At 39.8% G+C, this 18,643-nt stretch overlaps 1 protein-coding gene across 1 annotated transcript in view; it reads right to left on the bottom strand.

Moving 5' to 3' along the window:
* Positions 1-18,643, bottom strand: part of LOC140469263 (rap guanine nucleotide exchange factor 1-like) — a 236,966-nt gene that overhangs the window by 75,357 nt on the left and 142,966 nt on the right. Inside the window, exon 10 of the mRNA XM_072565605.1 lies at positions 3,915-4,117. Within this exon, the coding sequence (XP_072421706.1) occupies positions 3,915-4,117 (203 nt within the window). The remainder of the gene's footprint in view (positions 1-3,914; positions 4,118-18,643) is intronic.

The following is an 18,643-nucleotide window of genomic DNA, read 5'->3' as shown; positions in this document are numbered from 1 at the left end:
ATGGAAACAGACCCTTCGGTCCAACTCGTTCATGCTGACCAGATATCCCAACCCAATCTAGTCCCACGTGCCAGCACACGGCCCATATCCCTCCAAACCCTTCCTATTCACATACCCATTCAAATGCCTCTTAAATATTGCAATTGTACCAGCGTCCACCACTTCCTCTGGCAGCTCATTCCATAAATGTACTACCCTCTGTGTGAAAAAGTTGCCCCTTAGGTCCATTATATATCTTTCCCGTCTCACCCTAAACCTATGCCCTCTAGTTCTGGACTCCCCTACCCCAGGGAAAAGACTCCGCCTATTTATCCTATCCCCATGTCCCTCATAATGTTGTAAACCTCTATAAGGTCACCCCTCAGCCTCCGACACTCCAGGGAAAACAGCCCCAGCCTGTTCAGCCTCTCCCTACGGCTCAAATTCTCCAACACTAGCAACATCCTTGTAAATCTTTTCTGAACCCTTTCAAGTTTCACAACATCTTTCCAATAGGAAGTAGACCAGAATTGCATGCAATATTCCAACAATGGCCTAACCAATGTCACGTACAGCCTCAACATGACGTCCCAACTCCCGTACTCAATACTTTGACCAATAAAAGCAAGCATACCAAATGCCTACTTCTCTATAACTCATAATCTGACTGCAAACCATCCCTGCCACCTCCCCGCCAAAAAAAAGTCATAAGTATGATGGAGTACTCTCCACTAACCTGGATGTGTGCAAGTCCAACCACGCAAGAAGCTTATCACCACCCAAGGCAAAACAGCCTGCTTGATCAGCATCCAATCTACCATCTCAGATGCACTGCAGTAACTCAAGGTTTTTTTTTAAAAAGATCAACACCTTCCAAAGGTGTATGAACTAAAAGGTCCAGGTAGCAGATGCACTGGAATACCTCCAGTTATAAGTTTCCCTCCATGTCACACGTTATTCTAAAGTGGAACAAAGACATTTCTTTATTGTCACAGGGTCAATATTAAGGAGTTCTTTCCCCAATTGTACTGATGGGCTGAAAAGGTTCAAAACACTGGCTCATCACCAACATCTCAAGCAACTAGGGGGTAAACAACAAATCCTGGTCTTGCAATTCACCCTTGCATTCCATTAAAAACAAAACAGCATTTAAATGTAAATTGGTTAAAAGATAATATGACATCAATGCAGTTCAAATCTCTCAAAATCCCGACTCTCGGCAACAAGTAAATATCATTTCTCAGTTTTAAAATTAGAAAAGCTGCATCTTTCTAAAATAAAAAACAAACTGCCACAAATCAACAATATTAATGTTTGAAGGTGCAAAGAAAATGCAACACTCTGCAGACTAGTCCTCCACAAAACTCATCCCTATCAACAAATTCTGTTCAAACTATGTTGAATTCAAATGTTCCTTTAGGGCATATTTTTAGGCAACAAGGAACTTTATAGACTATCACTCAGAACTTAAGTGTAATTCTTTCAATGGCACAATAACAAGTAAAGGACAACTAGCAATACCATTCAATTACTGAACAACAAATGCTTTCACACAAGTCTGAACTCATCCAGGAGTTGTCTTAAACATCAAGTACTCCAGTTGTAATCTCAAACCTTAAATCATCAACTCAAGTCTGAACCTTGACCATTTCTCGCATCTTAAGGTAATATAAAAGCACCAGGATGGTAGACAGTGAACTAGATGAACCACGGTCATTTTCCATATAGCAGTTCCTATGTTTTTGTTTACAATAATACAACCCCTCAAACTATAAATAAGATTTAGTTATTTTTTAAAATGATTAGGAAAGCTTTAGAAGGATATGGGCCAAATGCGGGCGAATGTGGCTATTTTAGTTTGGGGAAACCTGGTTAACACAAAGGAGTTGGACTGAAGGGTCTGTTGCCATGCCATGACTCCATATAACTGAATAAGCATCAATAAGCCTGCATTTGTTCATCATTAAAAACGTGCTTTGATAGTACCAAATCAAAAATTTTAGGTTCACCTGAAGATGGCTTCAATTCAATGATATACATACGCACAAAAGCAACAGATCCCAATAGAGACAAGTTTAAATAACTACACAAAACAGGTTTGTATTGACTGGTGTACAACCAAATGTACTTTCAGAACAAGTGGATGGCATATACCTCTCTCAGTTGTTTCCTTGCAAAAGAGAGAACACAGATTTACCCTTTACTCATAACAATTTTAAATGAACTGAAATGTTCGGTTATGCTGACTAGGTGGGATTTGCATTATCACAAAATGCAATGACACAGACAGTATTTTGTCTCCATAGTATTAAAAGGCCTTTCATAAACAGTTGAGTATCTAACAAGTAATAAGAAAGAATATAATTTATTTTGATGAAAGCTTAAATTCAAGCATTCTTTTACACTCTTTTTAATAATGTATATTATGTTGGGCTGGACCATGCCACAAAACCAAGTACAATAAAACTAAGCATCAACTTGACAAATCAACAACATCTTTATATCACATGGCAGGAAAACAAATAGGTGAAATCAGAATTATGAGAATGAAATATCAAAATGGTTAATCTTCTGACAATTTTGCCAACTTGAAATCATTACTTTAAACCAAATGGAGCTAAACATTTTGTGCCAGAACACATCAGCACACAAATGTATTTAGTGCATGGAGGAAGTGATGGCCTAGTGGGATTATTGCTGGACTGTTAATCCAGGAACCCAGGACACATTCTAAGGACCCAGGTTTGAATCTCGCCATGGCAGATGGTAGAATTTGGATACAATAAAAATCTGGAATTAGGTGTCTCATGATGACTATAAATCCATAGCTGATTGTCAGAAAAACTCATCTGGTTCACTAATGTCCTTTAGGGTTGGGTTATAAATGCTAGCCTAGCTGGTGATACCCTCATCCAATTAATGAATAAAAACAAAAGCACGTGACAAGATAAGCACTGAAACACACAAAAACAAATTGCTGGAGAAACTCCGCAGGTCTGGCAGCATCCATGGATAGCAAACACTTCATGTTTCAAGTCCAGTGACCCTCCTTTGGAATAACAGTCGCTGGACTTAAAACATTGACTATTTTCTACCTACAGACGCTGCCAGATCGGATGGGTTTCTCCAGCATTTTGTGTTTCAGATTCCACATCCACAGTTCTTTGTTTTATTTTAGCCAAAACCTTACACACCAAAGACTGCAATGCACAATCACATTGAAATTTCAAGTACATCTATCTGACTTAAAAGAACTCAAAAATATATTTTGATTCCCTTTCTTGCCTGTAAATACTTTCCCTTTCGATCAGCACACTTTTTCCACCCTCAAAAAAAATAAACAAGTGGTCAGGATCAAACATAACACTGAGCTTTCATAAAAAGTAACTGTGCAAAGGCTTGGAAGGGTTTAATTTTGGACTGAATGACAGACAAAGAGTGAGCTGATCATACTTAAAACAGCACATAGCATCAATATTATTTTCCACAAAATGTGCTATTTAAAGGTGAACACCAATTGCACATTAATATATGCAACATTACAGCTCTACTGGTCAAATTTAATGTGTTTGATAATTGAATTAACCAAAGTATCATGAATACTTAAATATTTTGAGACATTAAGCCTAATTATTACAAGCAAGAAATAACTGCATAGAACAAAATCCATTAGAATTTTCTTCTAAAAATTAGTCAGGTACATGTTTATAGTCATTCCAACCATTAACCATAAAATTACCCAAACAAATTGAGTGAATAACATTTGAAGCAAGTTTGTCAAAAATATGAAAATGTTAGCTAGCCCACTGAAGTGATTCCTTCTCATCAACTTCTCTTCATCTCCTCCCCAAACATGATATTTTCAAACTTTGTACATAAACCCTAATACATCTAGCTTTTATGCATTCCTGGCAAAACAATAAAGTCAAACTTACCAGTTGCCTTTGCTTGGGTGGGAGAACTGGAGGAGGCAGAATCTCAAGAGATGAATCAGTGCTGCTGAAAGAGTCATTGAATCCATAGACTTCCTGAAATCGTTTGTTCCTCTGTTCATAAATATGCTCATTCTGTGGTGTCTGGTAAAAAACATGAGGCTGCGGCTCAGAATAATCCTCCACAAACTGCATATACGCGTGAACTAAAAAAAATTGGTAGGGAAGAAAAGAAGAAAAAACCAATCAGCAAGCTGTATCAAGGTGGATTTATTTTAGTCATCAGCAATAATGGGAACTTTGCAACACAGCGGTTAGACAGCATAAAGATTGAGATCATGGTGATCTAGTCCCAGGTAAGGTTCCAACACTGATGAAACACCCTTCATTCATGACATAGTAGAATAAGTGAGGAGGTAGAAGAAGGGAGGAAAGAAATAGATATGACTATAAGACATAGGAGCAGAATTAGTCCATCCTGCATATCAAGTCTGCTCTACCATTGATCATGGCTGATAAGTTTCTCAACCCTATTCTTCTACCTTCTCCCCATAACCCATGGTAATGAGGAACCTAATTTATGTCTTAAATACATTCAATGATTTGGCCTCCACAGTATTCTGCAGTCTTGTGTTCCACAGATTAATCACCCTTTGACTGAAGAAATGTCTTCTCATCTCAGTTCTAAAGGGTCTTCAATTCACTCTGAAGTTGCGCAGTCAGGTCTGAGTCTCTCTGAAGAGTGGAATCATCTTCTCGATGCCCACTCTGTAAACTCAAAGTAAGGTTCCTTTGACACCACGGCGTTAAAATACAGACCAAGGGTTCCACCATTCGTTTGAACTCAAAGTAAACCAAAGTCCCCTCGGCACTGTCCCCCCATCAAAAACTCCCAGGAGAGGGACAAAAGGGGTTAAAATTTGCAATAAATCTCCCTCTATTTTTTCCAGCAAATCCAAAAATAAATAACAATGAGCAGCACCCACAGGAGCATCATATCAAAATGAAACACAAATGAAAAAGTTGAACAGAATCTTACAAAACTAAACAGAAACTTACGAAATCAAAATTATGTCACCCAGACCAATGATGCACTCCAGCCTCTGCAGTGCCCATTGGTGTTGAGGGACCTTGATCTTGCCGGTTAGCACCATGTGCTCCCTCTCCATGGTGACCAAAGTATGGACACAACTGCAAAAGATGGGCAGACAGCCAGGAACGATGAGCCCCTCTGTGGCCCACTGACTGAATCTGTTGATGGCCACCGTGGCCAGGCACAGGAGCAGACACACAAAGCGGCCCCTTGAATGGTCTGCCTCTCCCCACAGATGGAGACGCCTGCAGATCTGCAGCATGAGACTGAAGTACAACCAAAACTGAAGGAGCAGCCCCCTCAAAAAACTAAACCGGTGTTGGAAACGGGAGCAGTGTTAATGTGGAAGAGTCTCTTCCAGGCCACAAACACATGGTCTAGCACCTGGTGAAGGGACTCAACCTACAGTTGCACAGGATTACCACGTGCACAATTTACCACCCAGAACCAGAGGGAGAATGGGAGGATCTCTTTGTTGAGGGCCCTCCACTGGATATGTGTCACCGGAGGGCAAAACAGTACACCAAGGTACATCCAAACAGTGTGTAAAAATGTAGAAGTGGAGAACATGCAGCAGCAGCAACTCATACAGGAAACAGCTCCATGCTGTCTGAAATGGAGACAGCTCAGTGGTGCACTACGTCACAGGGGAGAGTCCCCCATGTGGCACTGATGTTAAGTTCTGGACTGCCTAGTGTCAGCCTGTCCGGAAGTCCATTGCTCACCCCCGAGCCACCTTGATTTCATGTCAGGACTGAGCACCTTGTTCCTCAGGGCCTAGATACAGACTGACACCCTCGTGGCCAACTGCGCCAGCATTATCCAGCCCATCATTCAACCATTCAGTGCACCCCAACTCTGGTGAGCCCAACATCCCAAGTCCTCCACTCCTTCAGCCAGCAGAGACCGCGCTGATGGGGGAACCTGTTTCTGAGCAGTGGCTCCCTTCCACATCCTATATGTTAATCTTAAGAGAATGCTTAACTAGGACTCCCAAGTGCCTTTCTGCTTCAGATTTCCAAAGCTTTTCGTCTATTTAGAAAATAGTCGACACCTCTATTCTTCCTACCAAAGTGCATAGCCTCACTTTGCCACATTGCATTCCATCTGCCACTTCTTTGTCCACTCCCCAGCCTATCCAGGTCCTTCGATCACCTTCTCACTTCATGCTATCTACCCCTCCACCTATCTTTTGTGTCATCTGCAAACCTAGCAACAATGCCCTCAGTTCCTTTGTCCAAATTGTTAATTTGGAATGTAAATAATTGTGGTCCCAAAATTGACCTCTGCAGAACTTCACTAGTCACTGGCTGCCATCCTTGAAAAGAACTTTCACTCCTTACACTCTACCTTCTGACAGTTAGCCAATCCTTAACTCTGCTAGTACTTTGCAACTAACAGCATAGGCTCTTATCTTATTTAGCAGCGTCCTGTGTGGCACCTTGTCAACGGTCTTTTGGAAATCCAAACAGATCACTTCCACTGGTTTGCCTTTGTCTAACTTGCTCCTTATCTCAAAAGGACTGTAATGGAATGGTTAGGCATGACTTCCTCTTGATAAAGTTGTGCTCAGCCCTGTTTTACCATGCACTTCCAAGTACAGAGAAACCTCGATTATCCGGCATTTGAGTAATCTAATTTCGGATGATCTGAACAAGATCCCGATGCGTGGCTAACTATGTTATCTGGCACCCGAGTAACCAAATGAAATAATTCCTGCTTGTGTCCTTCGGATAATGGAGGTTCCTCTGTACGCTGCAATGTCATTCTTAATAATGGACTCTAAAATCTTACCAACAACTGAGGTCTAGCTGGACTATTATTTCCTGTCTCTTGCCTCTCTTTCTTAACTAGGAATGTTACATTAACCATTTTCCAGTCCTCTTGGAGCCTCCCTGACTCTAGTGATTCCTGGACAATCACCACCAATGCCTCTACAATCTCCTTCAGAATTCTAAGTTATAGTCCATCTGGTCTGGGTGGTTGATCCACCTTCAGACTTTTCAGCTTCCCCATCATCTTCCTTAGTGATGGCCATTATACTCACATCTGCCCCCTGACTCGAAGTTTGGTATGCTGCTGATGTCTTCCATTTCTTTATTCCCCATTACTACTTCTCCAGCCTCATTTTCCAGTGGTCCTATGTCCACACACTTCTACCTTTCAAATATCTAAATAAAACTTCTTTTAGATTACTAGCTTACTCATATTTCATCCCCTCTGCCACACTGCATTTTCAGTTATCCTCCGCTGTTTTTTTAAAGACTTCCTAATCTTCACCACTGTCAGCCATGTTGCCTCACCTTCCTTTTAGTATGCCTCTTCGTCCTTGGGATGAATTTCAGCTGTGTTTTCCACGTTATCCCAGAAAGTCCTGCCATTGCTGTTCCACTGTCTTCTCTACTAGGCTCCTCCTCCAATCAACTCCTCCCTTATATCTTTATATTTACCTTTACTCAATTGTAATACCGTTATATCTGTTTCTAGTTCTCCCTCTCACGCTGTAGGGTGAATGCTATCATATAGAGATCATTGGTCCAGATAGTTTCCTTCATCTTCAGTTCCCTAATCAAGTCTGATTCATTGTACATCAAACCAGAACTGTTTATTCCCTAGTGGGCGCTAGCACAAGCTGCTCCAAAAGAACCATCTAGTCGTCATTTCACAAGTTCATTTTCTTGTCGGAATTAATTTGCTGTTATGCTGTGGGTACTAATTTGTCTATGCATCTTATTAACTGAATGAACATGACTTTTTTTCTTTTTAGAAAATTATGGGTTGCATGGTGGCTCAGTGGTTAGCACTGCTGCCTCACATCGCCAGGTTCAATTCCAGCCTTGGGTAACTGTCTATATGGAGTTTGCACGTTCTCCCCATGTCTGTGTGGGTTTCTTCCGGGTGCTCCGGTTTCCTCCCACATTCCAAAGATGTGCAGGTCAGGTGAATTGGCCATGCTAAATTGTCCATAGTTATTAGGAGCATCAGTCAGAGGGGGGTGATTTACTCTTCGGAGGGTCAGTGTGGATTTGTTGGGCCGAAGGGCCTGTTTGCACACTGTAGGGAATCTAACCTAATCAAAAAAAAAATTAATTGCGGAATATTGCAGCAGTTAATTTTTTCGAAAGGATAGAAAGATAACTCAGCAAAGTCCTTGCAATACACTGCAAGATTGACAGCTTCTGATGGAAACAAATTGATGATTACTAAACTTGGCAACTTTATCTAAAACTTTCAGAGCCAATTACGTTCTTGATTTTATTCAAAAATAAGGTTCACACGCGAGTCAGAATTTCACGATTTAAACCTTTTCCAGGTTGACACTCATGTAATATTGAGCATACACTGCATATTAGGAAGAGACATCATTTAAAAAAGGAGGTTCAACTATAAGCTGAATCATCTGCAAAACAATCCTGAAGCACAGGTACGCGTTCCTGGTGCTCTGACTGATGCATATTCCTCAACAAATGTCATCAATATGATCCTTTCTTTGACAAGTTAGGGACCTCTTTACATGTAATCTGGCTACCATATTTGCCTACAAGACAAAGTTTAGAAGCAACTCAGCCTTGGAATGCTTTCAAAGTCTTGCAAACAGCCACAGTGACAACCATAGCTAAGACTTTGGCTGTAAGTGTAGGAAAAATATTAGTGATACAACAATTTATTTTTTAATATACTCAAACTAACATTCAAGCCACACAACAATTACGAGACAAGAAAGCACCAATCTTTCAAATATCCTGGGAGTTGGTCGATGAACTATAATGGAATTGTTGACTGATCACAGTAACTTGTGCCCAATTTGATGGGATGTGGGCTTCACTATCGAGTTCATCGTCTGTTGTCCATCTCCAATTGCCCTTGAACTGAGTGGCATTTATCTGCCATTTCAGCAGGCAGTCATGAGCCAACCACATTTCCAGGGTTCCAAAGTAACATGTAAGCCAAACTTGTAAAGATGGCAGATGTCTTATGCTAGAAAGGACATGAGCGAAGCAAATGGGATTTTAAAATTGATGACAGTTGTGCTGGTCAGCATTACTGAGACAGGCTTTATATTGTGGACATATGAGCTGAACTTGAATACCACCAGCTCCTGGACAGGGATTTGAATTCATGCTCTAGAGCATTAGCCTGAGCCTCTGGACTACTAGTGCAGTAACATTACCAATACACTGTCATTTTGCCACCATTCCTCTCTTGTTAACAGAGCCAAACATAACAGGGGAAAGCCCATAGATGGAGTTTTAAGTGATACGTCCGAAGTCATCAGTCCACTCCAAGCATGTGACACTTCATGGATAGACAGAAGCACAGCAAAAAGGTCATTGGACTGGTAACTCAGAGGCCCAGGTTAAAGCTCTGGAGAGCTATGCAGTAGCTGATGGAATCTGAATCCAATGTGATGCAAAGTATGTGATTAAAATAAATGTTAACATATATTTGAGAATTTGGACTTTGAATTAGTGGTCTGTGCTATGAGGGGTGTTAGTAATTAATTGATCAGCATTTCTGAAGTGAACATTTTAAAAGTAAAATGAGGGGGTGTCCTTCGGGTGATATTTTTATACTAGGAGAGTTTTAAAAGTCAACAGAACAAAGATTGGAGGAGCAGTAGTTTGCTCTCTGTTTTTAAGCATCTGGAATTTTCTTTGTTTGGGGAAAGACCCACTGCTTAAAAATCTTTTGTTTTTCAGCTCAAAGATCCTGCTGGAAGTTCAAAATGTGAAGAGGTTTCTCCTGAAGACAGTTTACAACCATTAGGAGATTGGTCACTTCAGTGGAAGGATGTTACTCCATGAGGTGTACATTAAAAGTGTTTGGTTAGAAGAGTCTTGAGAAAGTCCAAGAACGCATGAGAGATTCATTAAAGAGGCGACCAAATTCAAGACTGTGAATTGAAAGGAACAGTTAAGTCAAACCTATAGATGTAACACAAGCAAATTTTCTCTAATATGAGTATTATAATTTGGTGGCACTGGGATAGTTGGATTATATTTTTACTGTATGATTCAAAATTGTTATACTTAAATAGTCCTTATATTTTATTGTCTTGTGTGTAAAAAATTTGTTTTATTGTTAAAATTAAACCTGCAGCACAGCAGGATTGAGTTTGTGGACCACTTTACTAACTTAATAAAATACAAATTATGATCTTATTGTCAGATTTCAGTCAGGGATCTGAGCTGTCAAATATCATCATCAGCTGGGATCATAACATGGTGCATCATCAGTATTATTTGCTTCCAAAATGCATATGCCACAGGTTTATCACTCATTCATTGCAAAAGCATTCTACAGTTTTGAATTCATTTTAAAATTGCCCTCTTACAAAAACAGGGAGTGTGCCATTGCTCTACTTTTCTAAATAAGGTTAAAAACAATTCTAAAGACAATAATATCACCCCTCAAGATTCTCGATTGTAGATGAGCATATGTTCAACTTATATAATTAGCCATTATAATCCAATCCCTTCAACTATTGGACTGCTCCTCTTCATCCTTTCTGGACACGAGCAACCAGAACTGTATAATGCCATCACTACAATGATGTATAATGTGGTAAGATTGCCTACTAATTCAGTTCAAACAAATTCCACCTAATTTGTATTGATAACAGTCTCAATTCACTGCCATTTGGAACTTTTCATTTTCCAAGTGAGAATGTGTATAGGGTATGAGCAGGTAGGGAAAGAGTTAAGTTTTGAGTTTTGTGAAACAAAAGATTCAACTAACATGTCTCAGATCAGATAAGAACTTGCAGTAAACAATGAGGTGCTGGAGGCAAGGGTAGTGGGCTAACAATGTGGTATTCTCCATCTGAAGCATCTCCAGAAGGATGGAAGTCTAATCAGTTTTGTTAAGTATTTAATGCCCTTACCCAATAATTCAGATTTCTCCATAGAGTGGCGTGCAGGACAGACTGGATTTTGTTTTCAGCTTGGACTTTACTGAAGGAGATTTTGGAGAACTGACTCGTCTCCATATACTTGGAGGGGATGGAGTGGTCACTAAAGACTGTGGATTTAAAGAACTTTACTGGTGAATTTTTTCCACATTAGCAGATTTTTCAAATTCTATTTACTGTAACAGAGTAGTAACTTTTATTGTAATAATCACTGTATGCAGTGTGTCAATACATTGAGTCCTATGAAAGCTGGTAGCACCATCAAGGTGGTTATCATGAAATGACAAAGGAGGGAATAAGAATGTGTATAGGGTATGAGCAGGTAGGGAAAGAGTTAAAAGTTTTGAGTTTTGTGAAACAAAAGGTTCAACTATCATGACTTAGATCAGTTAAGGAGAAAGGATACTGCAGATGCTGGAGATCAGAGCTGAAAATGTGTTGCTGGAAAAGCGCAGCAGGTCAGGCAGCATCCAAGGAACAGGAGAATCGACGTTTCGGGCATAAGCCCTTCTTCAGGAATGAGGAAAGTGTGTGGACATACTTTCCTCATTCCTGCAACTTTTCCAACAACACATTTTCAGCTTAGATCAGTTAAGAACTTGCAGTAAACAACGAGGTGCTGGAGGCAAAGGTGGTGGGTTAACAAGGTAGAAAAGCATTCATTATGTAAAGCTATTTAACAAGATGAAGCAGCATTCAGGATGTAAAGTCGATTAACAAGGTGAAAAATATTCATCATGTGAAGCCAGTTAACAAGGTTACGAATATGCATTGTGTAACAGCAGATGGCTTAATCTTTAACTATTGACACTACCTAATTGTAACAGTCACCCAATCAATACGCATGTTGCCGTATCTGAATGCTCCCCTCTGCAAGTTACTATATAATTGCTTAAGAAATCTGCTATTCTAGAGAAGACCAAAAACTCATGTCTCTGTACACATTCTCTCTCCCTCCAGGGCCTGGAATAAAGATGGAGTTAAAGCCATATTGTCTGAGCATTTTGCTTCAACTGAGGTGGGAACAGGATGACACAAGTACCCTAGTTATTTTTGCATCTTTTAATCTGAATGTGACATTTCCTTCTTTTCCAGATTGAATCGGATATTCCACCAGTTTGCCAAATTTCCAGGTGAATTCAATTCCTCCTGTTCCTTAGCCTTTTCAGCATTGGAAGCTACCAACTTGATTTGTTTTTGAGCATTTGCAAATTTAGTTATCAACTTTGGTGACAACCCAGTCCAGGTCATTTATTAAGATATTAGTGAGAGATCCCAAAGCAGATTCCTGTCGAATGTTTTAATGAGCTTTGGCACTCCATGTATCACCACTAGTTCTACCAGTGAACCAATTCAGAAACCACTAAAATATTTCCTACTTCTAACATCAGCCTTTACACAGGATAGGTATCAAAGCCCATAAAATAAAAAGAAAGCGCACCACATTAACTTCCTCACCTCAACGAAGACACTGGCACACAAAAGAAAATCCACTAAATTAGACTGACCAGGCCTTACCTTTGAAAACCCATATTTGACTCTAGAATTTTCCATTCAGATGCTCATGATTTTATCACATTTAAGCAGGGTTTCCACATCTTTACTTACAATGGTCAGCAAACTCTGGTATGCCATTTTTTAGCTCACTTAAAAAAAAAGTGTAGCATTAACATTTCTCCATTCACCAGACATCCTCAGTACCCAGTGATTTACGGTAATGTTTCTGTAAAATCCTGTTGTTATAACACAGACACCCATCCACCAAAAGTCAGCTCCTTGGATTGTCCAGCCAGTGAGATTTATTTCCTTCAGGTTGCACAACTGTTCCAATTATTTAGGAATCACTACACAGCAAATATACATTTGAAAACATAACAAAAATCAAATACACAAAAAGCCAGGTGACAAGAAACAAAAGCCAGACAACGTTTTAGGTTGAAGACTAAGTTTCAGGAAAGTGAGGAGCCATTTAGACTTGAACGGTTAGCCTGCTTTCTCTCCATGGATGCTGCCTGACCTGCTGCACTTTTCAGCAATGTTTGTTTTCAGTATAGATTCCAACATTTGCAGTAACTTGCTCCTACCTGAGTTGCACAGAAGGTGGCTCAAACAGATTGTCCATGATTAACAGCATGTCATACAGGAAGGTACAATACATCAGTCTATGATTACTGTAATTATTTTAGTTATTCATATTGTGACATACAAATACTAACATTTTAAATCTATTAATTCTCATTACTTTTTCTACATTTTGCAGTAGGAGCCATTTGTCAGTTAGCTTCCTTTCGTCTATGGGACTTAAAAGAATTACTGCTCTCTGCTTTTTGACTCTCCCATTTACAATCTCCTTGGCCGTCAAATGCTGACTAACAGATTAAATAAAATCCCTTCCATCGAAAGCATGAGAGTCCACTAGATCATGGAAGAACCACAAATTGAAAACTGAACTGCTATGCTGTACCTTTACTGAACTTTTTGAAGTACATTGTGGCTGTATAACAAAGGAACAAACTCATAGCTAATCTTTCTTCCTCTTCAGCTCCTATACAGAGAGAGGCACTGTTCCAGGACCAGTATTCATTCAATAGGAATGTATACATGATTTTGCAATTAACCACATTTATGTCATCTCAGTTCCATACAGATGGTGTCTGCATCACATCCTATTCAGTTCCTGTGTAAAATGGGTGCAATGTTTCATTGTAAACCAGGACAAAGCTACAAGCTGCATATAACATGAAGTGAAGAAAATCAAATTCTCCATGTTATTGTACTTAGAACAGATGTTCATTGACAAAGTGCCTTTTAGTGATGAGTGGAAAACTGAGAGCAGCTGTTTCCGAATTCCAAGATTAAATCCACATTCCATCTGCAATACTGTTGCATTATAGCACAGATGGAGATATGGAAGTTCAAGAGAAATAGAATTAACAAGACAGATGTAGAAGTATATACTACGTCTATGATTACTACTTCACTGTTACAATGATACAGCGAGGGAAAAATTGCTTTACTATATATTAGTTGGGCAAATATAGATTGCGCACCAACAAGTAGCAGCAGATGGAGGTTAGTTTAGATAAATAGAAGATTTGCATATTGGTAAGCCAAACCACGCCAGGACTTATACAGGTAATGGTAGGGGCCTGGGGAGTGTTGCTGAACAAAGATACCTAGGGGTACAGATGCATAGTTCCTTGAAAGTGGATTCACAGGTCAACAAGGTGTTTGACATGCTTGCCTTCATTGGTCAGAATATTGACTATAGGAGTTGGGATGTCATGTTGTGGCTCTACAGGACATTGGTGAGGCCACATTTAGAACGTGTAAAACTCTAGTTGCCCTTCTGTAGGGAAGATGTTATTAAACCTGGGAGGGTGCAGAAAAGTTTTACAAAGGATGTTGGCCAGGATTGGAGAGTTTCACTTCAAAGGACAAGCTGAATAGGATGGGGCCTTTTTTCTCTGCAGCATCAGAGGCAGAAGGGTGACATTTAAGAGGTTTACAAAAATCATGACGACCTGATCAGACTGAATAGCCAAGATCTTTTCTCCTAGGTGGGGGAGTAGTTCAAAACGAGAGGGCATAAGTTTAGTGAGAAGGGAAAGATTTATAAAGGGCCATAAGGGTAACTTTTTCACATAGAGGGTGGAATGAACTACCAAAGAAAGTGGTGAAGGTGGGTACAATTGTAACATTTGAACAGCATCTGGATGGGTGGGTATACGATTAGGATGGGTTGAGAAGGATATAGGCCAAATGCTTGCAAATGGGACTAGATCAGATTGCAATGTCTGGTTGGGGCGGACAAGTATCTGTTTCTGTGCTGTATGAATATGACTAACTTCAAACTGACCCATTTTTCAGTAACCAGTGGAGGTGACTGTCAGCAAGAGTTATTTGTTTTGCATCCACCAACTGGTGAACATTGGTTTTTTTAGTCCAAACTGATTAGTATTACAATCAAGTCTTAAAAATCAGAGGCTGGACAATCAAAGAGGCCTAGAGAAAAAGATAAAAATCACACAATCAGGTGATGAAGGAGCGTCGCTCCGAAAGCTAGTGTGCTTCCAATTAAACCTGTTGGACTATAACCTAGTATTGTGTGATTTTTAACTTTGTACACCCCAGTCCAACACTGGCATCTCCAAATAGAGAAAAAGAAGTGGGGATTTCCAGGAACACTAAGTACTGGAGTAGTTAGTATGGTCTGGAGAAAGACAAATACTTCTAATAATTTTTAGAAAGAAAACTTGAAAAAGCGATCCAGGAAATACAGGATAGACTGAACAAGTTGGAACCGTTTTTGCAGAGGGCTGAGATGAGACTTGATAGAGGCTTTCAAAATCACGAGCAGGCTCAAGAGTATATAGGTTGCAGCTCCTGCTCATAAAAGGAACCAAAAAAAAGAGGTAGCATAAGACAAACAAGGGTGAGGAAAGAAAACCTTTTTCATTGAGTACTTAGGGTCTGGAAATGTATTGGTGACAGGTTCAATTGAGGCATCCAAGAATATTTTGATTGAAATATTATGTAAGGGCTTGGCAGAGAAACAGGTGGTGGCACTAGGTAATAGGCTCATATGAAGAGTTGGTGCAGGCACAATGGGCTGAATGGCCTACCTCTGCGCCAGAACAACTCTGATTCTGTAAAATGGCACATTTGTGATTTTTCAGTTCATGTAGAGATAAGGAAACCCTTAATGAAGGAAAAACCGAAACATTAGATAGAAATAAGCAAGAGTCAATATGGTTTCAATCTAACTTAGTGGTGATGCTGTGTGAGACAAAGGGACTTCAGTGGATAAAGAAATGATTGCTGTGGGGTTGGATTTCAGCTAGGCCCTTGATATCTTTCATCTGGAAAGGCCAGTACTGCAAGTAATGTGGGAATAAATAGAAGTATTTTACAAGTTTCACTAGTAGAATCCAGAGGGTGATGTTTCAAGAATTGTCATAAACCCATGAAAGTGTTAACATTGGGTTCTACAGGGTTCTGATCTTGAGTGAAAAGTCAAAAATATGAGAACATTAGCAGATGATACAAAGCTGGTAGCAAGATGGTAAACTGCAACACTAAACAGGATAAGCAACAGAGTATTTGAGTAGAGAGATTGATCTGATTTTCTGGACAGGATGGAAATACTAGAACTAGAAGTCATAGCAAAGCAGTAAGGCTACTGCTTCTTTGCAATATGCTTTTGCACTGTAATACTGGCAGTTATTTTGTAGAAAAACCATGAATGAGGCATGTTAAATTGCAAATTATAGTCTGATGACTTCTACCATAGTCTAAATAATGAATATACATGTTTGGCCTTTTGATGGTTGCACCTTTCAGCTCCTAATACAGCAAAAAAAATTTAATATTTCTGCATTTTTGATTGTGGACTGAAATGAGAAAGGGACTGTTTTAAAAAAAAACATAGGAATGGTAGAAAACTGCACTTTTAACAAAGTTACTTAACACTTAGATTAAGCACTATTTACACTGTCAAAAAGTGTAAATAGTGGCGCTGGAAAAGCACAGCAGGTCAGGTAGCATCCTAGGAGCAGGAGAGTTGACGTTTCAAGCATAAGTCCTTCACCACATTTTTGTGACCTCCAGCATCTGCAGTCCTCACTTCCTCCTGCTGTTTACACTGTGTTCAGTGGGGGAGGTTACTGCAGACAAGCTGGAGCCTGAGGGTGTGCACAAAAGTAGTTTCGGACAGCAACAAGTAGCCAATTGGGCTACAGAATGGTGACAAAGACCTTCCGGTTGCAAACAACTTAGAGATTTGCTCCCAGGCAGTTGAACAGCTAGTCAGAAGCCATTGGACCTTCAAAGCAGACAGAGCTGTCCATTTCCGTGCAGCATAAACATCTCAAGCCTGACGAAAGCCAGTTTATTCCCTTCAGTAGCTGCTGTAAGCAGTGGCTTTTAACCAGGAATTCAGAGACTGTAAGCACAAGTCAGCTGTTATGTGCCTCCTGGAAGCAAGTGAAAATACCTGGAGAAGGAAGATCAACAGCAAGGTCTAACAAGCTAAAAAGGAGCATCTCAGTGAACCCTGTTGACAGGGAACACTGAACTGCCTTCCCAGTCTTTCCTTCCATAAGATCCTTTTTTTTTTGTCAGTCTGCACGTGTCTGTAGGGGAAGTTTCATAAGTGGGTTAAAGTTTTAACTAAGAGTTATATGTTGATGGTTCATAACTGATGACCTATTGCTAGAATCTATTTATTTCCAATATATCTAATCCTTTTGAAATATAAAAACCTTGGTGTTAAGAAAGTTATATTGGGGAATTTAGTCAACTTTTATAAAAACCTTTGAGAACAGCAAGGTTCGATTTCCTGCATGATCCCAGGCAAGTGTAACAATTTGTAATGAGACGTAGACTTGAGTAGAAAAAGAATCCAACACACTCGTGAAATCAAAACAATTTGGCAGATGTCAAATTGAAAAGGTGAGTGTAATCAGGAATAGGAACAACTTTCTTTACATGCTAACATTATAACCAGACATTTACTCAACTTATACCGCCGATATATTGCCAGTTGGAGCCTAAGTCATAACAACTATTAAGCTATGAATAGCTGCAACAATCAGTACTTTTCACAATGCAGACTTAGGAGGTTTGAAATGAGGAAGGATTTACAAAATTATGACAAAGAATGACAAGAACTATTTTTGAATTTAAACCGTGGTCTCGCTCAATCTCAGAAAAATGTAACTGTACAATAACCCATTATGAGCTTTGCAATCTACTGACTCCTGTCTTATGTGCATTCCACTCTATCTGCCCTACTACGAATCGAATGCTCATGCTTAGTAGGCTAGGTCTTAAATTCTAAGCTTTCTTTAAACCAGTCAGCATCACCACCTCCCTCTCTTCTTGAGACTCAAAATTCACCTGACTAAATCTTTGTTACCTTCTCCCAATAGGTGCTGAAACAGACGACAATTATACTTTTGAGAAGCATCTGGGATGCCCCTTTTACATTTATAGTTTTGTTTATGCATTTTCTAAAAACACTATCTGTACAGTATTTTCTGAAAACACTATTCTTCATATATAGAGGTTTATAAAATGAAGGGCATGGATAGGGTAAACAGACAAAGTCTTTTCCCTGGGATGGTGGTGTCCAGAACTAGAGGGCATAGCTTTAGGGGGAGAGATACAAAAGGCACCTAAGGGACAACGTTTTCACTCAGGAGGATGGTACATGTTTGGAATGAGGTGCCAGAGGAAGTGGTGGAGGCAAGTACAATTGCAACATTTAAAAGGTATCTGGATGGGTATATGAACAGGAGGAGTTTGAGCTGAGTGCTGGCAGGTGGGAGGTGATTGGGTTGGGATATCTGGTCGGCATGGACAAGTTGGACCGAAGGGTCTGTTTCCATGCTGTACATCTCTATGACTCTATTTCTTGAAGGAGTGAATGTTTTAGAACATATAATGAACACAAGTTTCAAGATGCATTACTTTGATTTACTTTGGAACCAATCGACAGCGCACAGTTGAACCAAAAAAAAGGGCAGTTTTCTCTTTGAATAATTTATTTGTAAGGTAGCGTCCGAGGAGCAGGAAAACCTGACCTCCTATGCTTTTCCAGCACCACACTCTCTACTCTAATCTCCAGCATCTGCAGTCCTCACTTTCGCCTAGTTTATTTGTAAGGCTAATAAGATATGAAGAACTGAAATGCTAAGTTACCAATGGGAAAAAACAGATCTCATT

Source organism: Chiloscyllium punctatum, chromosome 49, assembly GCF_047496795.1.
Source record: "Chiloscyllium punctatum isolate Juve2018m chromosome 49, sChiPun1.3, whole genome shotgun sequence".
Taxonomy (NCBI): domain Eukaryota; kingdom Metazoa; phylum Chordata; class Chondrichthyes; order Orectolobiformes; family Hemiscylliidae; genus Chiloscyllium; species Chiloscyllium punctatum.
The sequence above is the reverse complement of the archived record's forward strand: the minus strand, read 5'-3'. Positions and strand labels throughout refer to the sequence as shown.